General features: G+C 47.7%; 1 protein-coding gene across 19 annotated transcripts in view; it reads right to left on the reverse strand.

Annotated features, from left to right (window-relative positions):
- Positions 1–1,811: 1,811 nt before the first annotated feature.
- The window catches only part of ATG13 (autophagy related 13), a 31,776-nt gene continuing 15,196 nt past the window's right edge, over positions 1,812–18,391 (reverse strand). For 3 of the 19 annotated variants that reach the window (XM_084896111.1, XM_084896110.1, XM_084896109.1), the window contains 12 exons: positions 17,858–17,898; positions 17,051–17,147; positions 16,617–16,715; positions 15,131–15,224; positions 12,194–12,292; positions 11,341–11,424; positions 10,804–10,940; positions 8,739–8,853; positions 6,191–6,268; positions 5,892–6,008; positions 5,250–5,378; positions 1,812–4,027 (listed from right to left, as the gene is read on the reverse strand). In XM_084896111.1, the coding sequence (XP_084752237.1) occupies positions 3,950–4,027; positions 5,250–5,378; positions 5,892–6,008; positions 6,191–6,268; positions 8,739–8,853; positions 10,804–10,940; positions 11,341–11,424; positions 12,194–12,292; positions 15,131–15,224; positions 16,617–16,715; positions 17,051–17,147; positions 17,858–17,898 (1,168 nt within the window). In that variant the 3' untranslated portion in view covers positions 1,812–3,949. Of the gene's footprint in view, positions 4,028–5,249; positions 5,379–5,891; positions 6,009–6,190; positions 6,269–8,738; positions 8,854–10,803; positions 10,941–11,340; positions 11,452–12,193; positions 12,293–15,130; positions 15,225–16,616; positions 16,716–17,050; positions 17,148–17,857; positions 17,899–18,391 lie in introns of all 19 variants that reach the window. The other 16 variants (XM_084896108.1, XM_084896107.1, XM_084896096.1 and 13 more) reach the window with 6 other exon arrangements.

Here is an 18,391-nt window from a genome sequence, read left to right on the forward strand (position 1 = left end):
CATTTCCCAGTGAACAAAGCGCCACTCCCAACCTGTGCAGCAGCTGGGACTGTAGCCCTCACCGGACCACCCCCCTCTCTCCTCAGAGCCTCGCTTCCACCTGCCATGTACTTACATGGAGTCATGGGAGGCCCCGTTTTCCTTTCCTCTCTTGAGGTTTTGCTTTGCTTTAGAGGTTAAGATGGTAACATTTATGCATATTTTACTGCAATTTTTTAAAAAGTGGTTTGTTACTATGAGGGCAGGCCAGAATTTCCCTTGGCACAGTGGTCAAGGTCATGTTCCAACAGTTAGCTGTTTGCCTGCCAGTAGCAATCAGGAGGCGGTGCGGCCTCAGCTGGGCCTGTTCTGTTTACTCGTCATTGCTTGCTTGGGCTGGGGGAGCTGGGCCAGAGCTGCAGGATCAAGCCACATGGTGAGGATTGGTGGTTATAAACACTGGCACTGAGCTCCAGGAAGCTAGTCCTGTTGCACACTATGGCCCTCGTCCAGGTAACTGAACAGAAGGCACAGGCAGCCTTTCTCAATGGCTCTCCTCCGCTCTGAGCTGGGTGACTGTTTAGAACACAGGGGATGTGACCCGGGGCAACGAGGAGGGGAGCAGGAGACGGAGAGAGCTGTTTACTTGGGTTGGGCTCCTGGCAAGGTCTCTGCTGAGTGACTCAAAAGCCGGTTTACCTCTGCCTTAGCAACAACAGGTCTCGGGATGGATTGTAGGGATATGCTTTATAGGGGTAGGACAAGATTTTCAGACCCAGGGACACCGAACACTTTGCTTTTGGGGGCTCCCAATTGAAGGTCAGGTCACCAGGGAAAGTTCACCACGTCTAACCCAGGGTTTCGCCATCTCTATTCTGATTGGCTGCGTGGTCAGGCCCCATGGTTCGTGTTGTGTGCAGTTCACAAACAAGCAAGGGCTCCCCCAGCCTATTACAGTGGGAAGGCCCCTTTCTTTTCAGCCCCTGGTTTGGGCTGCAATTAGGGTTTTCTAACTAGCCCTTTTCTCTCCTGGGGCCTGCTTTCAGCCTGAAAGGCTTTGGAGGCAACCCAGGCAGCAGTTGCCAAGGTCTGTCAGGCAGTTGGTGTCTTGCCACTAGAACTACCTCTGCCTCTGGGACACTGGCTCCACTCCAGCTCCCGCCTGGCCAGGGCTGAGATGCCTGCTGCATTAGTCTCCAGGGGGCCAGACAGGAATAATCCCCAAAGAGTCCCTCCCAGTGCCCTGGGCAGCTCCACAAACTGGCATGGGACCTCGACTCCCTGCTCCTCATCCAACCCCTTCAGTCTGGTTCACTCACGCACATCCCTGCACCAACCCCGCACACTGATCAGCAAACAGACCGCAGGCAGCTTGGGGAGCCCCACACCCGCTGCTGGCTTCTACTAGAAACATGAAAGAGTGTTGTCTTTCCCTTCTAGCCAGAAGCCAGACATTGCCTCCAGGCCAGGCTGCATGGTGAACGATGTATAGAGGGGGAATAGGGCTGATGAGACTGGCCTACATTTTATGGAGATTCTACTGTGGGTGTGCTTAATATGCTCATCTCACTGAATATTCACATAAAAGCCCTGAAATGGGAACATTACAACCCAGGAAAAGGAGGCTCTAAGACTTTCCTGACCAGCCCAAGCTTGTACAGCTGATATGTGGCCACATGCCCAGAGTCAAAACAGCTGTGACCGAGAAGCCTCCCTGAGCGTTACATGGCACCATTCTTCCCCTCCCGTGGAGCCTGTGGTTGACCGTGGCCTGCACAGAAGTGGGAGGCAGTGGGTCTAGGATTTTAAACAACTTGCAGTATAAGAAGCTGTAAAGTACAGAAAAAATTTTATTGGAAATCTCTTGAATACATTTTAAAGTATAACTCAGTATTTCCAAATAAGGTAGCTGGAGGAGGGGAGGGACTCTGCCCCCTGGAGACACATAACTGGTCCCAGCCCCAACCCCTGTGCTGCAGAAGTCAGTCTGGGCTCATACCGTTCATTGTACAGGGCTGAGGGGCAAGGGCCAGCCTTGACCATTGCTTTGCTCCTCCCTGGCTCGGCCTCCATGGCCTCTCACTGATGGGGTCCTGAAGAAAGGTTGCTGCCTGCACAGGCCAACATTAGAACATCAAGGCCAAAGGCTTTGACTCAGTCTGTGCATTCAGGACCTTCCACGCTTGGCCTCAAAAGGGCAGTGGCTGAGACACTGGGGCGGGTTGGGGAGGAAGGCAAGAGATAGCTTGCAATGGGCCTCCACCCTTCTCAGCACTGGGCCGTGAGGACAATCCACTGGGCTGTGGATTGGTTTAGCAGGCCCTGGGTGTGCTCTGGCCCAAGCTGGACACCACTGCTGGGAGCATTTCTTTGTGGCAGAGCACACATGCGCAGGGGCGGGCTCAGCCTCACGGAGACAGCGTCAGAGCCCACTCGAGCCCTCAGAGATCAGCTCTGGCGGTGAGAACAGTATCACATGCATTTACTACAAGCACCTGAGGGCCATGTGCTCCAGCTGCTGCCCATGAACTTCCTGGTGGGTCAGGAGGAAAGGGGCAGCCTAGGTTTCCACGGCCAAGACTACCAGTTAGGCTGGGAGAGGGACAGCCTAGGGTGAGGCCAGGCACTTGACTTGCCCAAGTAACAATACCTGAAGGGGTAAGTCAACCATGTGCCAGCTTTAGTAACTCAGCCAGGAACCAGGAAACCTCAGGGCGGGGAACAGACCGTGGGATTAAAGGAGGGGGGTGGCCAGGACCAGGTGAAAGGAGGAAAAGGGCCCCTAACGCAGCCCTGAGAAACAGAAGCAAGTGCCCAGGAGGGGCTGTCTGGACTGCCCCAGCCCACCACGTGATGCCCTTGGGCACAATGTGCAGCACAGCTCCAGGGGTCACCACATACAGCGCACACGGCTTCCTCGGCTGCCAGAACCGGCCAGTGTCTGAAGGCGCCGTGAGAGATCCCAGGCTCTCACCGGGAACATGCAGGCGTCCAAGGCAAAGCCTGTTGTCAGTGCAAATGCAGCAAGTCTGGGAAGTGTGCTGCCCGCACCAGCCCTGCTCGTGGCTCCCCGCTTCTGTATGTGGGAAGGAAGACCCCCAGGGCAGCACCCTGGAATCTGGGGAACCTCCGCAGGAACAGGCCCCGCCCCAGGAAGAGGCCCTTCGCCTTCCCCAAGAGAAAACGTCTAACCTCGAACATAATGCTCTATAAAATATCCGACTTCTCTGAAAGTAATAAATATTTACCATATACCATATTCTATAACCAAGGAGCAGCAACAGGGGAGGGAAGGGAAGAGAACTGCTGTGACTCCAACCCTAGAGACACAGGATTTGGTTTCCATGTAGCTGAGGAGCTGAGCACAGGCAGCCGCCAGGGCTGCTCAGACCCTCTGCTCGGGTGGCACAACCTTCCAGGGCGGGAATGGCTGACTTGCGAGTTCTCATCTTGGGCAGAAGGCCTGTCATACTGCCAAAAGTGCAGGGACAGAGGGAGGGAGGGAGGGAGATACCAGAACCCAAGGAGACACACAGCCTGAGGAGCCCTTCCTTCCTCCCAGCACTGCCTCCTCCCCTCTCTGCCTCCACGCCAATCTCTGGGCCACCAGCTGGAATGTCAAATGGTTGGTGGTAACGGCGACAGGCGGGGGCCAGTTGCAGGAGAACGAGGGGCCGCCTTTGTGAACAGAAGCAGCAGGCCCTGCAGAGGGCCCTTTTGTCACAGAGAGTCTCCCCATCTCCAGGGCCAGAGGCTGAGTCCTCGAACATGCTCTAACGGGGCCTGACCACTGCCATGAAATCTCCAGGAGGGGCAAGAGCAGGGACTTCGGGGTCCCCATGGGGGAACCAGCCTCCCCTCCACCTGGCTCGGAGCAGGACGAGGAATGGGAACAGCTGATGAACGGGAGGCTCTCTGTCTCCTGGGACCACAAAAAGGGGAGGCTGCTGGAACTCGAGGACACCAGCTTTTACTGCAGAGTTTCCACAAAGGCATCAAACTCTCGGACATTCTTCTCGTGCACAGCCAGCTTCTCTGGTAGCGAGTCCTGCGTCAGAAGGGGAGAGAAGAGCTGCTCATTCAGGGAGGCCTTGAAGAGAGAGCCAGTCACCCTGGGCTGAGGAAGGGGGCACAGTGCAGCAGTGCTGGGCCAGGAGAGCAGGATTCGGGGCGACAGAGCAGGCAGCGAACAAAGGGCTTCAGGGTTCTGTGGGCCTTGGGAGGGGGGTTGGCACAACAGCTTAGGGAATCAAGGTGACCCCACACTTAGTATAGAAAAGGACCACACCACCCCTAGGATGACAGAAATTAAACATGAAATATCTTTGGCACAGATTAGACTGATACTAGAATTGGACAGTAGGTTTACAGTGCTCAAAATTAAGAAAGATTTACTAAAGGTTTTTCACACGCTGTGCAGGACATCAAAATGCCCTGGGACACGTGAACAAGGCAGTCCCACCGCACTCCCAAGAGACTCCGACTCAGCAGGTCTGCGGTGAGGCCTAGGCACCTGCATCTTGACACCAGCAGAGGAGGGGTGGGTTAGAGAGGGTTGGAAGAGAATAAAAATGAAAATAGAGCCAAGAGGAGTTAAATTTAACTGTCCGAAGGTATCAACTATTTAAAAAAAAAAAAAAAAAAATCTGACCCTAACCCTAATCCTGTGGTCTATCTCCATTGAAGAGTTTAAATGATTACAGATTTCCGGACCGGCACCAGGTACCTGGAAGAGGTGGGACAATCGCCTACCTCAGAATTTATAAAGTGGCCCAGACACACCGGACAGCCCGGGCAGCTTTGGAAGGACTGGCTGCAACACCACTTTGAAAGGCTTCCCGGACAGTCCCTACCCTCCCACCACATTTCAGGTGTGGGCACGGGTTCCACTGGCTAAAATCAGAAGCCAGACTCTCTAGGATCAAAGCTTTGTTTTGAAAGCTCAATCTGGCTGTGAGCACCAAGCACGGAACAGGAGTGTGTAAGAAATGCTGAGCCCCTGCAAAGCGAGGAAGTGAGTGCAAGCAAATTCAAGATAATGACTGCCGGGCATAATGCAAATCTCAAGTGCAATCAAAAGAAGATAATGAAGGGGAAAAAAAAAAAAAGAAGATAATGGTCTAACAGTCTCTTTCCTATCACAGGGAAGATGGGAGGTGTGGGAGAGGGGGTAATAACAGGAAGAAACGTTCAGGTCTGTGGAGCAGAAATGACGTCAAGGGGGAAGGAAGGTCAGAGGATGAAATGGGGTCGGGAAGGGGTTTCCATACCAAGTCCTCAGCCATGGACTGTGCCCCAATATCGATGGAGAGGCTGCTCAGCTGAGGGGGGTTCTGAAATTCACGATAGAAGGTTCCCAAGTCCATCGGAAGAATGTCATCTTTAGAAAATGCCGGTTTCTTAAAAAAAAAAATAAATAAAACCAAACTCAATTTAGCTTACCACAGACCATAGAGGAAAATCAGAGATGAACAACCCTCTTTCCTCCCAGTAAATTATCAAAGAGAAGTCTGCTCCAGGTTTATCTTAGAGGGAGAAGTCCCACAACTTATCTCTTCTGGACAGCTAACTTCCAATCCTGCTACCTTTCCCTTTCCCCGGTCAGGGCAATGTCACCTTCCATTCAATTCCTTTCCTCAGCACAGGGCTATCCATTCAGGCATGAGTAGAACCTACTGGGAAATCTCCATTTAGAGCTGAATTGCATGATGTCAATCAAAGACATGGCACAAAATGCCTTCTTGTTCTTTGGCCTCCTAACGTCCTCAAGCAGGCTATGCGTATTCCCACATACACTGCCCGGCGGGGGCCCATCTGCTCCCTGTGAAGGAGGGCCCCTTAGAGTGCAAAGGATGCCTCTGGGCTCATTTCCCCTTTGGCAGCAAAGGTCAAGGAAGGTGATGGCAACTTACGAAGTCAATCATGACAAAGTCATCATGGGTGTTGCCACTGCTGCCACCGCTGGAGCCATCAGAGTGCAGGCTGCCCTGGAGAGGAGACTCAGTGTCTGGGGAATCTGGAGGATTCACCTGGTTCAGGATAAAGCAGAGGAATGGGCTGGTTCTGTGCACTGGGGGAAAGTAACTCTGAACAGTGGAGGGTTGTGTAAGAGAGCAATGCTGGCTCGGGCAGGGCTGATGGTCTGGGAACGGTGGTGTGCCCAGGAAGGACAAGGACTCCCCTACCAGCTCACTGGAAACTTTAGACTCACCATGGGATCAGCATCCTCCAGTTCTAAATTCTTGGGAGCAAACATGGCAAAGGGTATGTCCAAACTCGTCAATGTCACCTGAAAAGACACCGGAGAAAGTATTAGTGGCTGCCCCTCACCCAGCTTCCATGTTTCCCTAGAAGCTGCCAGAAGCCTGGAGGCCTGCAGGTTTGCACCAGGTTGACCGCACTACCGCTCAGGCTCGTGTTGGAAATCCTCCAATTTCCACCACCTCCCATCACAGGCCCACAGCATTAGCAGGGGTTAGGGCTTCCCAAAACCTCAGGACGTCAGCTTTGGAAGCTTGACCCACAGTAACTCAGTGACAACTGTTCAATGATAGAGCCAAAAAGGAACCTCCTACTGAGTTAGGCTGAGGTGTTAAAGACAGAGATAGAATATCGGGAACTAGTTTTAGTTATCCTATATAATAAAAGGCTAATATGCAAATTGACAGAGCCACGGATTATTGGTAGCTATGATGTGCACTGACCACCAGGGGGCAAACGCTCAATGCAGGAGCTATCCCCTGGTAGTCTGTGCGCTCCCACTGGAGGAGAGCCACTCAGCCAGAAGCCAGGCTCACTGCAGGCAAATGCAGCGCCAGCAGTGGTGGAAGCCTCTCTCGCCTCCACAGCAGCACTAAGGATACCTGACTGACAGCTCCCCAAGGGCTCCCAGACTGTGAGGGCGCAGGCAGGGCTGAGGGACCCGCGCTTCCCCCCACCACCACCCCTCCCCCCCCACCCCCGCCCCCGCCCCCCTTTCCCCCGTGAGTTCACGTATTTCGAGCACCAGACCTCTAGTAAGAAATAAAATAAGAATATTAAGCAAGCTCTGTTAACTGTGATTGTTTTGTTCTGATTAAAGAAAACATATTCTAATCTGGTTGGGAGTTGTATGCCCTGGGACTGGGAGCCGACCATGTCCCAGGGAGTCAACTCTGGAATGCAGTCCATTCTCATTCAAGAACTGCCTATTATCATGAAAAGATTAACAACCTAGTTGCCCAAACAACTAGTCCCGCCCCAGCTTGTTTTGCCTATTTCCCCACACTGGTCATACCCTTGCACACTCACTCTTATTCCTTTTGCCCATAATAATCTTTGTCCCACCCAATATAACCCAGCTGACTTAAGGGGGGTGAGGGGAGGCAGAGCAGATTTTCGTCAATGACCTGCTGCTCCCCAATACCATTAGCATTATTGGAATAAATGCTCATGTATAATTCAACCCTGTCTCCACTTAACTGATGCAAGTAGTGACAGGCATCTAGGAACAATGGTTGTCCAGTTTCAGAGCCAGACACTTCAGTGCAGTGTTTGTACTGAATGGTGTCCAGCCTCCCTCTACTATGGGAGGCTTAAAAGTTAACAGAACAATATGTTGTAGGAAGTTTTAGATGGACAGTGAGCAGAGGAGGGATGATAAGCCAAGTTCAGAAGGTCATAAGGGTGGAAAACCCCAGGTACCTAGTAAGGGACAATCAAATGTAGGGGAGGACCTTTACCCCCAAGGTGACTTTTCCTCCCCTAGCACATCGCTGTTCTGGTCTGGTCTGGTCTGGAGGTTTGGACCTCCTGACCTTTCCTCCCTAGAGATAATATCTAGGCCTCAGCTGTTTATCAGCTCCAGGTTCAGATAAGAAACAAAACCAGCCACAGAGGAAGTGGGGATCAGCATCACTGAATAATGACACCCGCCCTGGCCCAGTGTGGCTCAATGGTAGAGCACCAACTTATGAACCAGGCGGTCTTGGTTCAAGATTCCTGGTAAGGGCACATGCCTGGGTAGTGGGCTTGATCCCCAGCAGGAAGCATGCAAGAGGCAGCCAATCAATGATTCTCTCTCATCATTGATGTTTCTCTCCCTCTCCCTTCCTCTCTAAAGTCAATAAAATATATTAAAAAAAAAAAAAAAAAAAAAAAAGCCCCCTTACCTTGGTTAGGACCCACAACCCTGAATGGACACACCTGGAAAGCTACTGAATATTCCATTGAGATCTTCCCCTGGGACCTCCCCTAAAATCTCCACCCTTACAACTCCTAGGACTGAAGGAACTTGGTGCACAGCCACTGGGGCCTTTCCCTTTCGGGGGCCTTTCCCTCAGCCCCCCATGCACCTTACCATTAGCTTCCTCACTCCCACGCTCCAAGGGCCCTTCCTTTATCTCCATAATTTGTTTCCTAAGGCCATTTCTACTAAGAACTGTTTTCTACCTCTGTAATTTACCCAATAAATGTTCTCCTATAGTTTGGGGTCCTGGCTCTGAAGTCTTTCCTAGCCAGAATCCAAGTACCAAGGGCACTGAACCCAGGTTTGGTGTGACATCATCAGTCAGACAACTGGAGCCGTTCCTACCGCCTCCAACAAACAGTCCTTCACTTCTGGAGGGTCTCACAGGTTACTAACACCTTTCACAAAAACTCGCGCGCACACACACACATTCCAAACACAATGTCAGTGGCTGCACAAATCCCAAGTTAAGAGACCCGCTTGAGACCCTCACTCAGACGTGGCTCACAGGTGCCAATGGAAGAAAAATCACCTGATTGATGGGTTTGTTGACAAAAGCCCCCACTTTTCGGGCAAAGATGGTCTCCAAGACATCATGGGGAGAGGCCCGTCCCTCACTACTGTTCGACACGGTTTCAGTGTCCTCGCTGGAAAAGAAATGTAATGTTGGCACTCATTCCCAACCCACAGCAGAGCCTTCTTGGTTCCCCATGTTCGCCCTCTGTGGGCTGCAGCCTCGACACACACACACACACACACACACACACACACACACACACAGCACTGTGTGGTCTGGCCGCTGCTGCTGTCACCCTGCCCTCTAATGAGAGCAGAGGCACACATTTCCTGGAACAACTAAAACTATGCATATGTGAACAAAATTGAGTCTTACAATCAAGTAAAGCTTCTATGAAATACCAGTAAGCTTCAGTCACCATGCATGCAGCAATCACACATATAGGCAAGCAGCTCCCCCAAATTGTAATTTAAATATTAATTACAGAGACAGACTCAAGATTTTAGCTGCTTTTCATCTCATTTTTGTTTTGCTTAGTTATCTAAAAATGCAATAAGATGGTACAGTACAACGTTGAAATTTAAACCTTACCACACAAGGAACGTTATTCCAAGTCAGGAGTCCCAAATTGAACTGTCTATAGAGCCAGAGCTTTTTAACCCATGGCCAATGGCTGGGGCTGGGATCCTCTGTGCTCTGTATCCTGCCCTTTCCTCACATCCCTAAACATCCCTCTGGTCAAGGACACATTCAGTATCGCTGTTCCCACTGACCCCTCTGCGGCCCTCCAGTCTAACGCTGGGTCCTCGATGAGAGGGCGCTCCAAGCTGAGAAACAAGGGCCCATGTTGTGGCTGCCAGACCAGCAGCCGCAGCCCTGTGAGCAGCAGAGGCTCGGAAAGCTCTTTGGCCAAAAGCAGGGGCTCAAGGTGGGGCGAGGGCTGTAAACTCCAAGTGGCCTCGGCTCCAGCCCACAGGAGGTCTTGGGTAAGGCCTGTGCTCTGCATTTAAGAACCTCCTGTACAGGGTCCTGTCTGTAATCCCAGGAGTCGAGGCTCAAAACTAGAGTGTAAAAGGACTAACAGGATCTTCCTTTGGTTATCTATCAGGCGGAGGGAGAGAAAATGGAAATTTGGGAAGTCAGGAATGAAAGCAATCATTTTTTCCTGATGGATGGTGCAAAAATTTGACCTTCCCAAACAATTCCCTTCCCACCATTCCACATGGGAATGAGAAAAACAAAACAAAACCCAGGAATTTCTATTATCCAAAAGTTCATTTAGGATATGGCAGGGCAATCAACGTCATTACCTCTGGGGACTTCCAGTCAAGGGAGGGCAGGTCACAGCTAGACAGCCCCGTCTTCCCACGGGAGAGCCCCGCGTGTCATGGAAAGAGTGAGCAGGACTTAAGTCCGAGGAGCCCAGCGGGACTTGTGCCAGCCACCCTGCAAGCTAACTGCTCTGAGGCAAATTACTTAATTCTCCTGAAATCCTCTCCTCTTGTCAAAGGAGGTAACAGTGGTGATCTTTGTAAGGTGGGATTATGAAAACTTTCATTTCCTACCTAACCAATGTATCATTTAAATTTCATAGAATGTATCAACTGCTGCAACTGAAAAAAGGCAAAATATTTTTAAAAAATAGTGAGAAAAAATAGTTTTCTAAGTGATCTCCATGAAGCACTCTCACAGCAGAAAAAGACCACCATCACAGATGCCACCGTGGCTCAGATGCACAGTAAACACCCTGTCTGGTCCTCAGGAAACAATGAAGACCGAATCCACGGAAATAAATCTTGGGTAAAAGAAAAACATCTGGAAACCCCCCTCACTGGATGAAGGTGGGAAGAGCCAAGCCCCTGCTGTTTACTGTTAGTAGTGAAGCCTGGCCAGCTTCCTTCCATACCAGCAGCAATATAAGATTCTAATCGGGAACTTAAAGAAATGCATACTTGGGGCCCAGGAGCCAAGCCTGAGCCAATGCTGAAAGCCACTTTCTACCAATAACAAATAAGCGCGTTTCAGAGAAGACCCGCCCCTCCCTGGCCTGAGCATCAGCAGAGCCAAGACAGGAACTCACCTGCTAGAAGGTGTGGCGGCACAGTGGGCCCCATCAGAAGGGGTGTAGGTTGCCAATCTCTCCTGATCAGCCTGGGCACCGTGGGCAGGCTGGTTGGGAGCAAGAGGTACCCCACCTTCCTTCCCTGGAACCATGAGCTTTAGGGGAAAATGAAAAAGAAAAAGAAAAATAGTGAATTGTGGCGGCCTCGGCCCCATGGCCTCCCAGGATAGTATCTGTGTCTGATTTCTCCATCACCAATGCTGCCATCTACTGAGCAGGAAACCTTGCCTCTCTATCCTCCCTGGGACTCAGTTAAAGGGACACATGCACGGCATTGACTACAGAAGGAAAAGGAAAGAGGGGGAAGCTCTTCTTTCTGTTCTGAAGTTTAAGAGGCCCCTTCCTCTCAGAGTCACATTAGTTCTCCAAAGTCACAGGAGAGCTTTGCCTCCAAACACTTAAAAGAATGAAACTGGTATCTCAAGAGGCCCCTCAACTGCCCCGGGCAGGGAGGCAGCAGGGGAACTCCCGGGTCTGTCCCATCTTTAAAGATACCTGATGAGGATGTGTGGTGTGTAAGCCAGCTGCGAACACTACTGGATAAGCCAGGTCAGCTGATCCAACGCCCAGGGCAGCAGGCTGATAGGAAAGGCGAGAGCTTGAGAGCTAAGCAAGAGAAAAACAAAGAAGGGCAGAGGAAAAGAGGAGGAAAAAACAGGCAATCCTGGAGTATGACTAATGATCAAGATCAGAAGAAAGGGAAGGGATGGATCCCAGCCTACATCCCGGGATACGAGGGGCCTGATGGAATGGTTAAGGATAGACCAGGACATTTCTTTTTAGATGAAAAAAAACAAAAACAGACTTGTTTGCAGTGGACTGAGGTTCCAAGCTCTGTGGCCTTACAAAGGCCTCCATGACTCCTTGCCACACCCTTTTCTCAGCTCCCTGTTTCTGTGTCCAGCCCAGCAGGTCTGTGGAGCACAAGCTGGGGCCGAACTTGGAGCCAAAGTCATCAGTTTTTCTCAGGTCATTCTATTTTCTCCTTCGTCCTTGGGGTCCCTTCGGAACAGCAGGCGTCTCTCTAATCACACCCTCCCTCACCTCTGGGCATGGGAGGGTTCCTATTTTTGTTGAAAAAGAAAGAATACCGCTCTTGGATTGTTTATTTGGAAAGAAGATATAAATAACTCCGTGTATTTTTCACATCATTGGGAGGGGCAACTGAAAAAACCCTATTTCGGGCTGCTCTTGCTATGGTTATGTCCTGTTAAAAATCAATTACCAAGCCTCAAAATAACCCATAGAACACTTGGGGACATTTAAGTAGCGATATCCTGTACTTTATTTACAGTTTTTAAATAAAAAGATGCCATCTAATTTATCCCCTTCTTCCCAGTGGACTCACTTGATGGGAAAAGGCCAGTCCTGCCATGGGGACCCTCAGGGTATCCGTCACCACAGGAGTAGGGGTCTGAAAATGTGCCTTTGTAACAGTAAACACACACTGTGCACAGATACAAACAGAGACAGGAGAAACAAGAGAAGAAAAAAGAAAAGGGACTTGAGAAAAGAAGTGAAAAAACTCCAAAGGGGCCGTAGCAACAGAGGCTAAAATGCACAATGGAGGTCAGGCGTGTAGCAGGGAGAGCGCTGTGTGACTGCCTTCCCAAAGGAAGCGTCTGAGATGTGTATCCCAGGGCGCTCCACTGCATGCGTGTCTCCCTGCTGAGCAGGTGGAAAACACAGCTGAGTCGAGCTGGAATGACTTGGCAAAGCAGAGAACCCTGAACCAAGCGTTAGTCCGTCTTTAGTCAAGAGGATGGGAGGATGTTAGAGAAAGGCCGCCAATAGGAAGGGCCCAAGAGCAGCCAAAAGATGTTCTCGGGGTGAATGAGGAAACAGGTTAAAAATGGTAGAATGACTTTTTCTGGGGACTCAGAATCTTCAGAGACAGGTTTAAAAAGTTGACCTTTGGGGGGAAATAAAAAGTTGACCTTTGTTGACTGGAACTTTAAAATACCCAGGTACCCAGCAGCACTTTCCAACATCAGTCATTCCAGGGAAGATGAGTTAGAGTGCAGATGTAGGCCTAGAGCTGAGTGTGTGTGTGTGTGTGTGTGTGTGTGTGTGTGTGTGTGTATTCTTATTCTTATTTTTGGGTTTTGTTAAGTCTCACCAACTACCTAATTAATGCTTAGAATTTAAAGTAGGTCCTTAAGTCACAATAGCAGGTTCAGGATCACAACAGTTAACTATTTCTTGACTGAAATGACAACATGATCCTTATTATGTTGGTGAAACAAACATACATTAACATGCATCTATTGGACTCTAGCAAAAGCTCAAATAGAAGTTGTTGAACAACTGTGCAATTCCCTAAGTTAAACCAAGGAAGGCAGTATTTACAGGAATGAGGAAACCTGATGGCAAATGATTTTTCTCTCTCTCTCTGTTCAAAATGAGTATTTCTACACCAAATTGTACCAACCTTGATTAGAGGTATTCAGGGATAGGAATAGGACTCAAGCATGGAGTGCTCAGTATTGATAAGATCTTGATGTGATCTACTTTTAAACTGTGACAAGACACAACAGGCAACTGATACCACGGAAAAAGATAGGGTCTCCTTACTCAGGTCAACAAACTTTCATGCAAACATCCCGTGCAGAAAAGATTTAACTTCCCTTTATTTTCGGAGCTGGGTGAAATTCCCTCTCTATCACACAGACAAACTGATTTGTTGAGGCCCAGCTTCACCATCCCTCATATCTTCCAAGTCACAACTTGATGGTTTATGAATGTATGACTTATAAAACAAAACTTCAAAGAACATTAAACTTGACATATTCACATTTCATTATCTAAAGTAATCTACTTCCATTAACATACACTAAGAAAGTGGGCTTTCCCTCCTTTCTTGTCAGTATTGCTCCATGTCAGTAAACATGCCAGAAGCTACCTTCAGAGCACTCATGCCTACAGATTGGTGTGGAGAGAAGAAGAATAATATCCCCAAACCAATTGTCTAGGCAACCTTATAATAAGGCCCCTCTTTAACTCTAAGTTGGGACAATAGAAATAAGTGACTCGTGGATTCTGTAATTCCTTCACACACATTAAATTAGCTTTTGTGCCTAACTTCTACTTCTGAAACAGCTTAGAAACATAATTCTAATTCACTATCTCCTAACAACCCAGGATGGAATAAAATTAAATTTTTTCTTAATTTAAAAACCAAAGAAAATAAACATTTATGGATAGCTAAATTAATTTGCTGGGTCCCCAAAATAAGATGGTGATTATCTGGGCCCGGTGTAAAGGAAAGTAGAACTGAATGGTCTACTAGAGAAAACTGTCTGATGTGAAAGTCAAATGATACGGAATAGAGATGTTGGGCAGACAAAGCAGGAATCTGCAGGCAATGCATGAGGCAGAAAATGAAAGACTTGGGATGGAAGGAAAGAAATGTGCCCTGAAATTCAGCCAGCTGGCAAAAAGGATTCCTTAGCGGAAGCAGTCTCAGTCCACACAGGTCTTCCTCTTGGGAATCTGAGAACACTGTTTCGAGCCTTTGTTTTATTGAAATTCAGTTTGTCACTGAAGAGGGACTCAAGTGGAAAAGTAAATGGTTAAAAATGTTCAGATAGAAAATGCAAATAGGCAAAAGTCTGTTTCAACTATTCAACTAAGAAAAACTGCACTGCCAGGCTGGTGTGACTCAGTGGTTGAGCACTGACCCATTGCAGTTCGATTCCCAGTCAGGGCGCATGCTTGGGTTGCCGGCTGGATCCTCAATAGGGGGTATGCAGGAGAGGCAGCTGATCAGTGATGCTCTCTTATCATATTGGTGTTTCTTTCCCTCTCCCTCCCTCTCTCTGAACTCAATAAAACATTTTATAAATTTAAAAAATTAAAAGAAAAAGTACACTGCTCGTTTCTGACTGGCAAAATGCTAAAATACGCTAAATAATTATTGGCTCCTTATGTGCTTTGTCTGTTATTGGGAACCATATTTACCACTTCAAACGAGAAGTAGCTCCAAATTAACAAGGGGAGGTTAGAGTATCTCGCTGGCATGAGAATGCATAGGGAATTCTGGGACTGATTTTTCTAGGGAATTTTAAGATGTCCCCGGGAAGGGAAGGTTACATGTACTATGGGTTAAGAATGGTTACTGCAATATTACCTGTTGGATAAGAAGGCTCTTCTTCACCGTTTAAAAGAACCCCTTGAAACAATCACCACCACCACCACCACCAAAACCTCTCTAAATTTTGACACCATTTCCTTAGGCCCATATGTGCCAAATAACTACCACCACCCCAGAACCTGTTCCTCCTACCTGGGATGGAGGTGAGGTGGAGAAAGAGGTGGTACACACTTCTTGAGAATCTTCCACAGAAGGATACGTTACTCCAGTGTCCTCACCAGCGGTTCTACAGTGAGGGGAAAGGAAATCATGCATGTTATGGGGATGGCAGTCGATTTTAGAAAGGACACGAAGAGATGCAAGTTTGTTTTTGTCCGAGTTCATAAGAGTTCAACAAGAGAGCTCTGCTAAGTCCTTCGTAATTTCAAACCAAAGCGTCTAGGTAACTTTATATTTTTATTATTATTTAATATATATTTTTATTGCTATTAGAGAGGAAGAGAGAAGGAGAGAAATATAGAAACATAAATGATGAGAGAGAATTACTGATCAGCTGCCTCCTGCATGCCCCACCCTGGGGATTAAGCCTGCAACCCAGGCATGTGCCCTGACCAGGACTCGAACCTTGGCCTCTTGGTTCATAGGACAATGCTCAACCACTGAACCATGCCAGCCAGGCCCATATAGGTAGCTTTATAACAAGACTCTCTTTAACTCTAAATTGGAACAGAAATAACGGTGAGCCGAAACCGGTTTGGCTCAGCGGTAGAGAGTCTGTCTACGGACTGAAAGGTCCCAGGTTCGATTCCGGTCAAGGGCATGTACAATACATTGGTTATGGGCACATCCTCGGTGGGGGGTGTGCAGGAGGCAGCTGGTCGATGTTTCTCTCTCATTGACGTTTCTGGCTCTCTATCTCTCTCCCTTCCTCTCTGTAAAAAATCAATAAAATATATTTAAAAAAAAAAAAAAAAAGAAAGAAAGAAAGAAATAACGGTGATCCGTGGATTCTGTAATGTCCTTCACACACATTAAATTAGCTTTTTTTTGTACCTAACTTACTTTCCAGAGAACAGCATCTAGAGTTTGACAATGAATTTTTTTTTTATAACCCAAACATCTTACTTGACATGTCATTTGAGAATATCTGCTGAAGCCTGGCCAGTGTTGGGATCAAAGAACTGTCAACAACAGACTACAGTAAAAGAAAAGTCTAGACTCCAAAGACAAACTTACCCAATTTCAGAAATCCTTCACATAAAGACAGTATCCTTTCCTAGTACTCATCTATCCCAACCTCTAGAGAATTCTAGAACTGTTTTCTGGGAACTGAACATATTTGATTCTCATGAATATCTGAATTGTGCCAATGATAACCTGAAAACCATTTGATTTGCAAAAGACATTCCACAAATTACTCTTGTCTCTAAGTCAAATCACTACTGTCAAGATTCAACATGTCCAAGAATTTTGTGAGACATTCTGTATACCCCAAGCTTGGGTGTACCTTATAGGCAACAGCAAAAAAGGAAGCTAGCCATTCCATTTCTCTCCATGTGATGTCTCCATCAGTGCCCCAGGCCCATCAGTGAGTGCGGACAAAGGTGCCCTGTGTACCTGTGCCAGATGGATGCTTCTGCTAGCTGCAGTATGGGAAAGTGCCTTTCACATTCCTCACCTGTAATTGCAGGGGTGCATGGGCGAGGAGCTGGGATAGGGACGGTCCACAAAGTGATCAATGATAATCCCCATGATAGGTGGGGTCCTCTCAAATTGCCTGTAACGCAATATGCAGATTGCAGTACTTGTTAGAATGCCTTGCCAGCTCCTTGAAGTCCTCAGAGGGCCCCTCACCTAATATCGATTAGCAGGAACCACCAGACCCTTAACGATAGCATCCCAAAATATAAACCACCATCTCCACATTGTTGATTCTGGGACACACAGTAAGATTTTCCAATGAAACTGGGCTCTCTCTTGATTTCATTCTTCAGAAGGGAACTGATTTCAGCAATGGCAAAGCTGAACAGCAGGCTTAGCTATGGAGTTCGGGCGAAAGAAACATTAATATTTTTGAAAGAGTTCTTTTGGAGTCCAATGCTCTTTCCTCACCTTGTGGACATGAATGCCAAGTTAATTCTGTAAGCGCAAGAAAGAGTGATGGTGCCCATAGGGGTGCCCACTGTCCCAACACGAACTGTCTGGAAACCTAGGAGAAGAGATAATCATTATTTTCTTCCCCAGAGAATACTTATACTGCTCCTAGTCTCTTTCCTTGAATCATTCAGCCTATACTATCTCTGGCATTATCCAAGTAGCACCCTGAGTGCCTCAATTTCATGTGTGAGTTATTTTTTCTTTCAATTAATTCTATATTGATCTAATATTGGGAAGGGAAACAGCACCCTATTTTTGGAAAAAAAACTACCTTTAAAGAGGTAAAACCTTGTTAATCCTAAAGCTTTAGCAAGTCCTAACAAATCCTGCTTGGACTGACACATGCCCAACGAGACAGCAAAGGGGCACCGGGAGTTTGTCACCAACACCTGAAATGTATGAAGTAACTGCGCTCTCACTTAAGCTGCCACGCCAGAACTGAGTATGGAAACGAGCCCGGGCCTTGCTGTTTCCTGATTTTCTGTTTCATTCTCAAAATTGATACTTATCAGAAACATTTAACACGCTCATTGTAGAAAATCAGGAGATAGACAAGGAATAAGAAACAATACTGAGTTGTTGGAACTTTGAGGAAATTATTCATTCTCTAGTGGCACGTGGAACCACATACCTGTCTTTTCCTTGCTTGTATCATACATATTAAAATCATAAGCTGCATATTATTACAGGCAGCACCAAAGCCTATCTCTTAAGTCAGGAGAGCTCTTAACACTACAAATGTTTTTCAACCTTAATACATACCTTCTCCTAAGCCATTCAGCTGAACTTCACCAAAGTATATCCTGCAAGGAAGAAAGAAAAATATGTTACCAGATTCTTTATTCTAATAGCCTCTAAAGCAAGCACCTATTGTAGAAACAAAATAAAACAAACTTTTAGTTTCTTATCTACAAGAACACCTTTCCTAATGGAGCAATAATGCTGCTACTTAATTAATCTGCAGGCCACGGGGGTGTATATGGTGAGAGGACTGGTTAAAAAAATGAGAAAAATAGCCTTGGCTGGCATGGCACATATTGGCCCACATACCAGAGGGTTGTGGGTTCAATTCCTAGTCAAGGTCACGTACCTGGGTTGCAGGTTTGACCCCAGACACAGTGCATGTGGAAAACAATCAATGTGTCTCTCTCTCTCTCTCTCTCTCTCTCTCTCTCTCTCTCTCTCTCCTCTCTCTTTGCCCCCCCCCCTTCCACTCTCTATAAAAAAAATAAAAAAAAATCAATGGAAAAAATATCCTCGGGTAAGGATTAACAAAAGAGAGAGAAAAAGAACAAT

The sequence above is a fragment of the Pipistrellus hanaki genome (assembly GCF_964339955.1).
Source record: "Pipistrellus hanaki genome assembly, chromosome: 9".
NCBI lineage: Eukaryota > Metazoa > Chordata > Mammalia > Chiroptera > Vespertilionidae > Pipistrellus > Pipistrellus hanaki.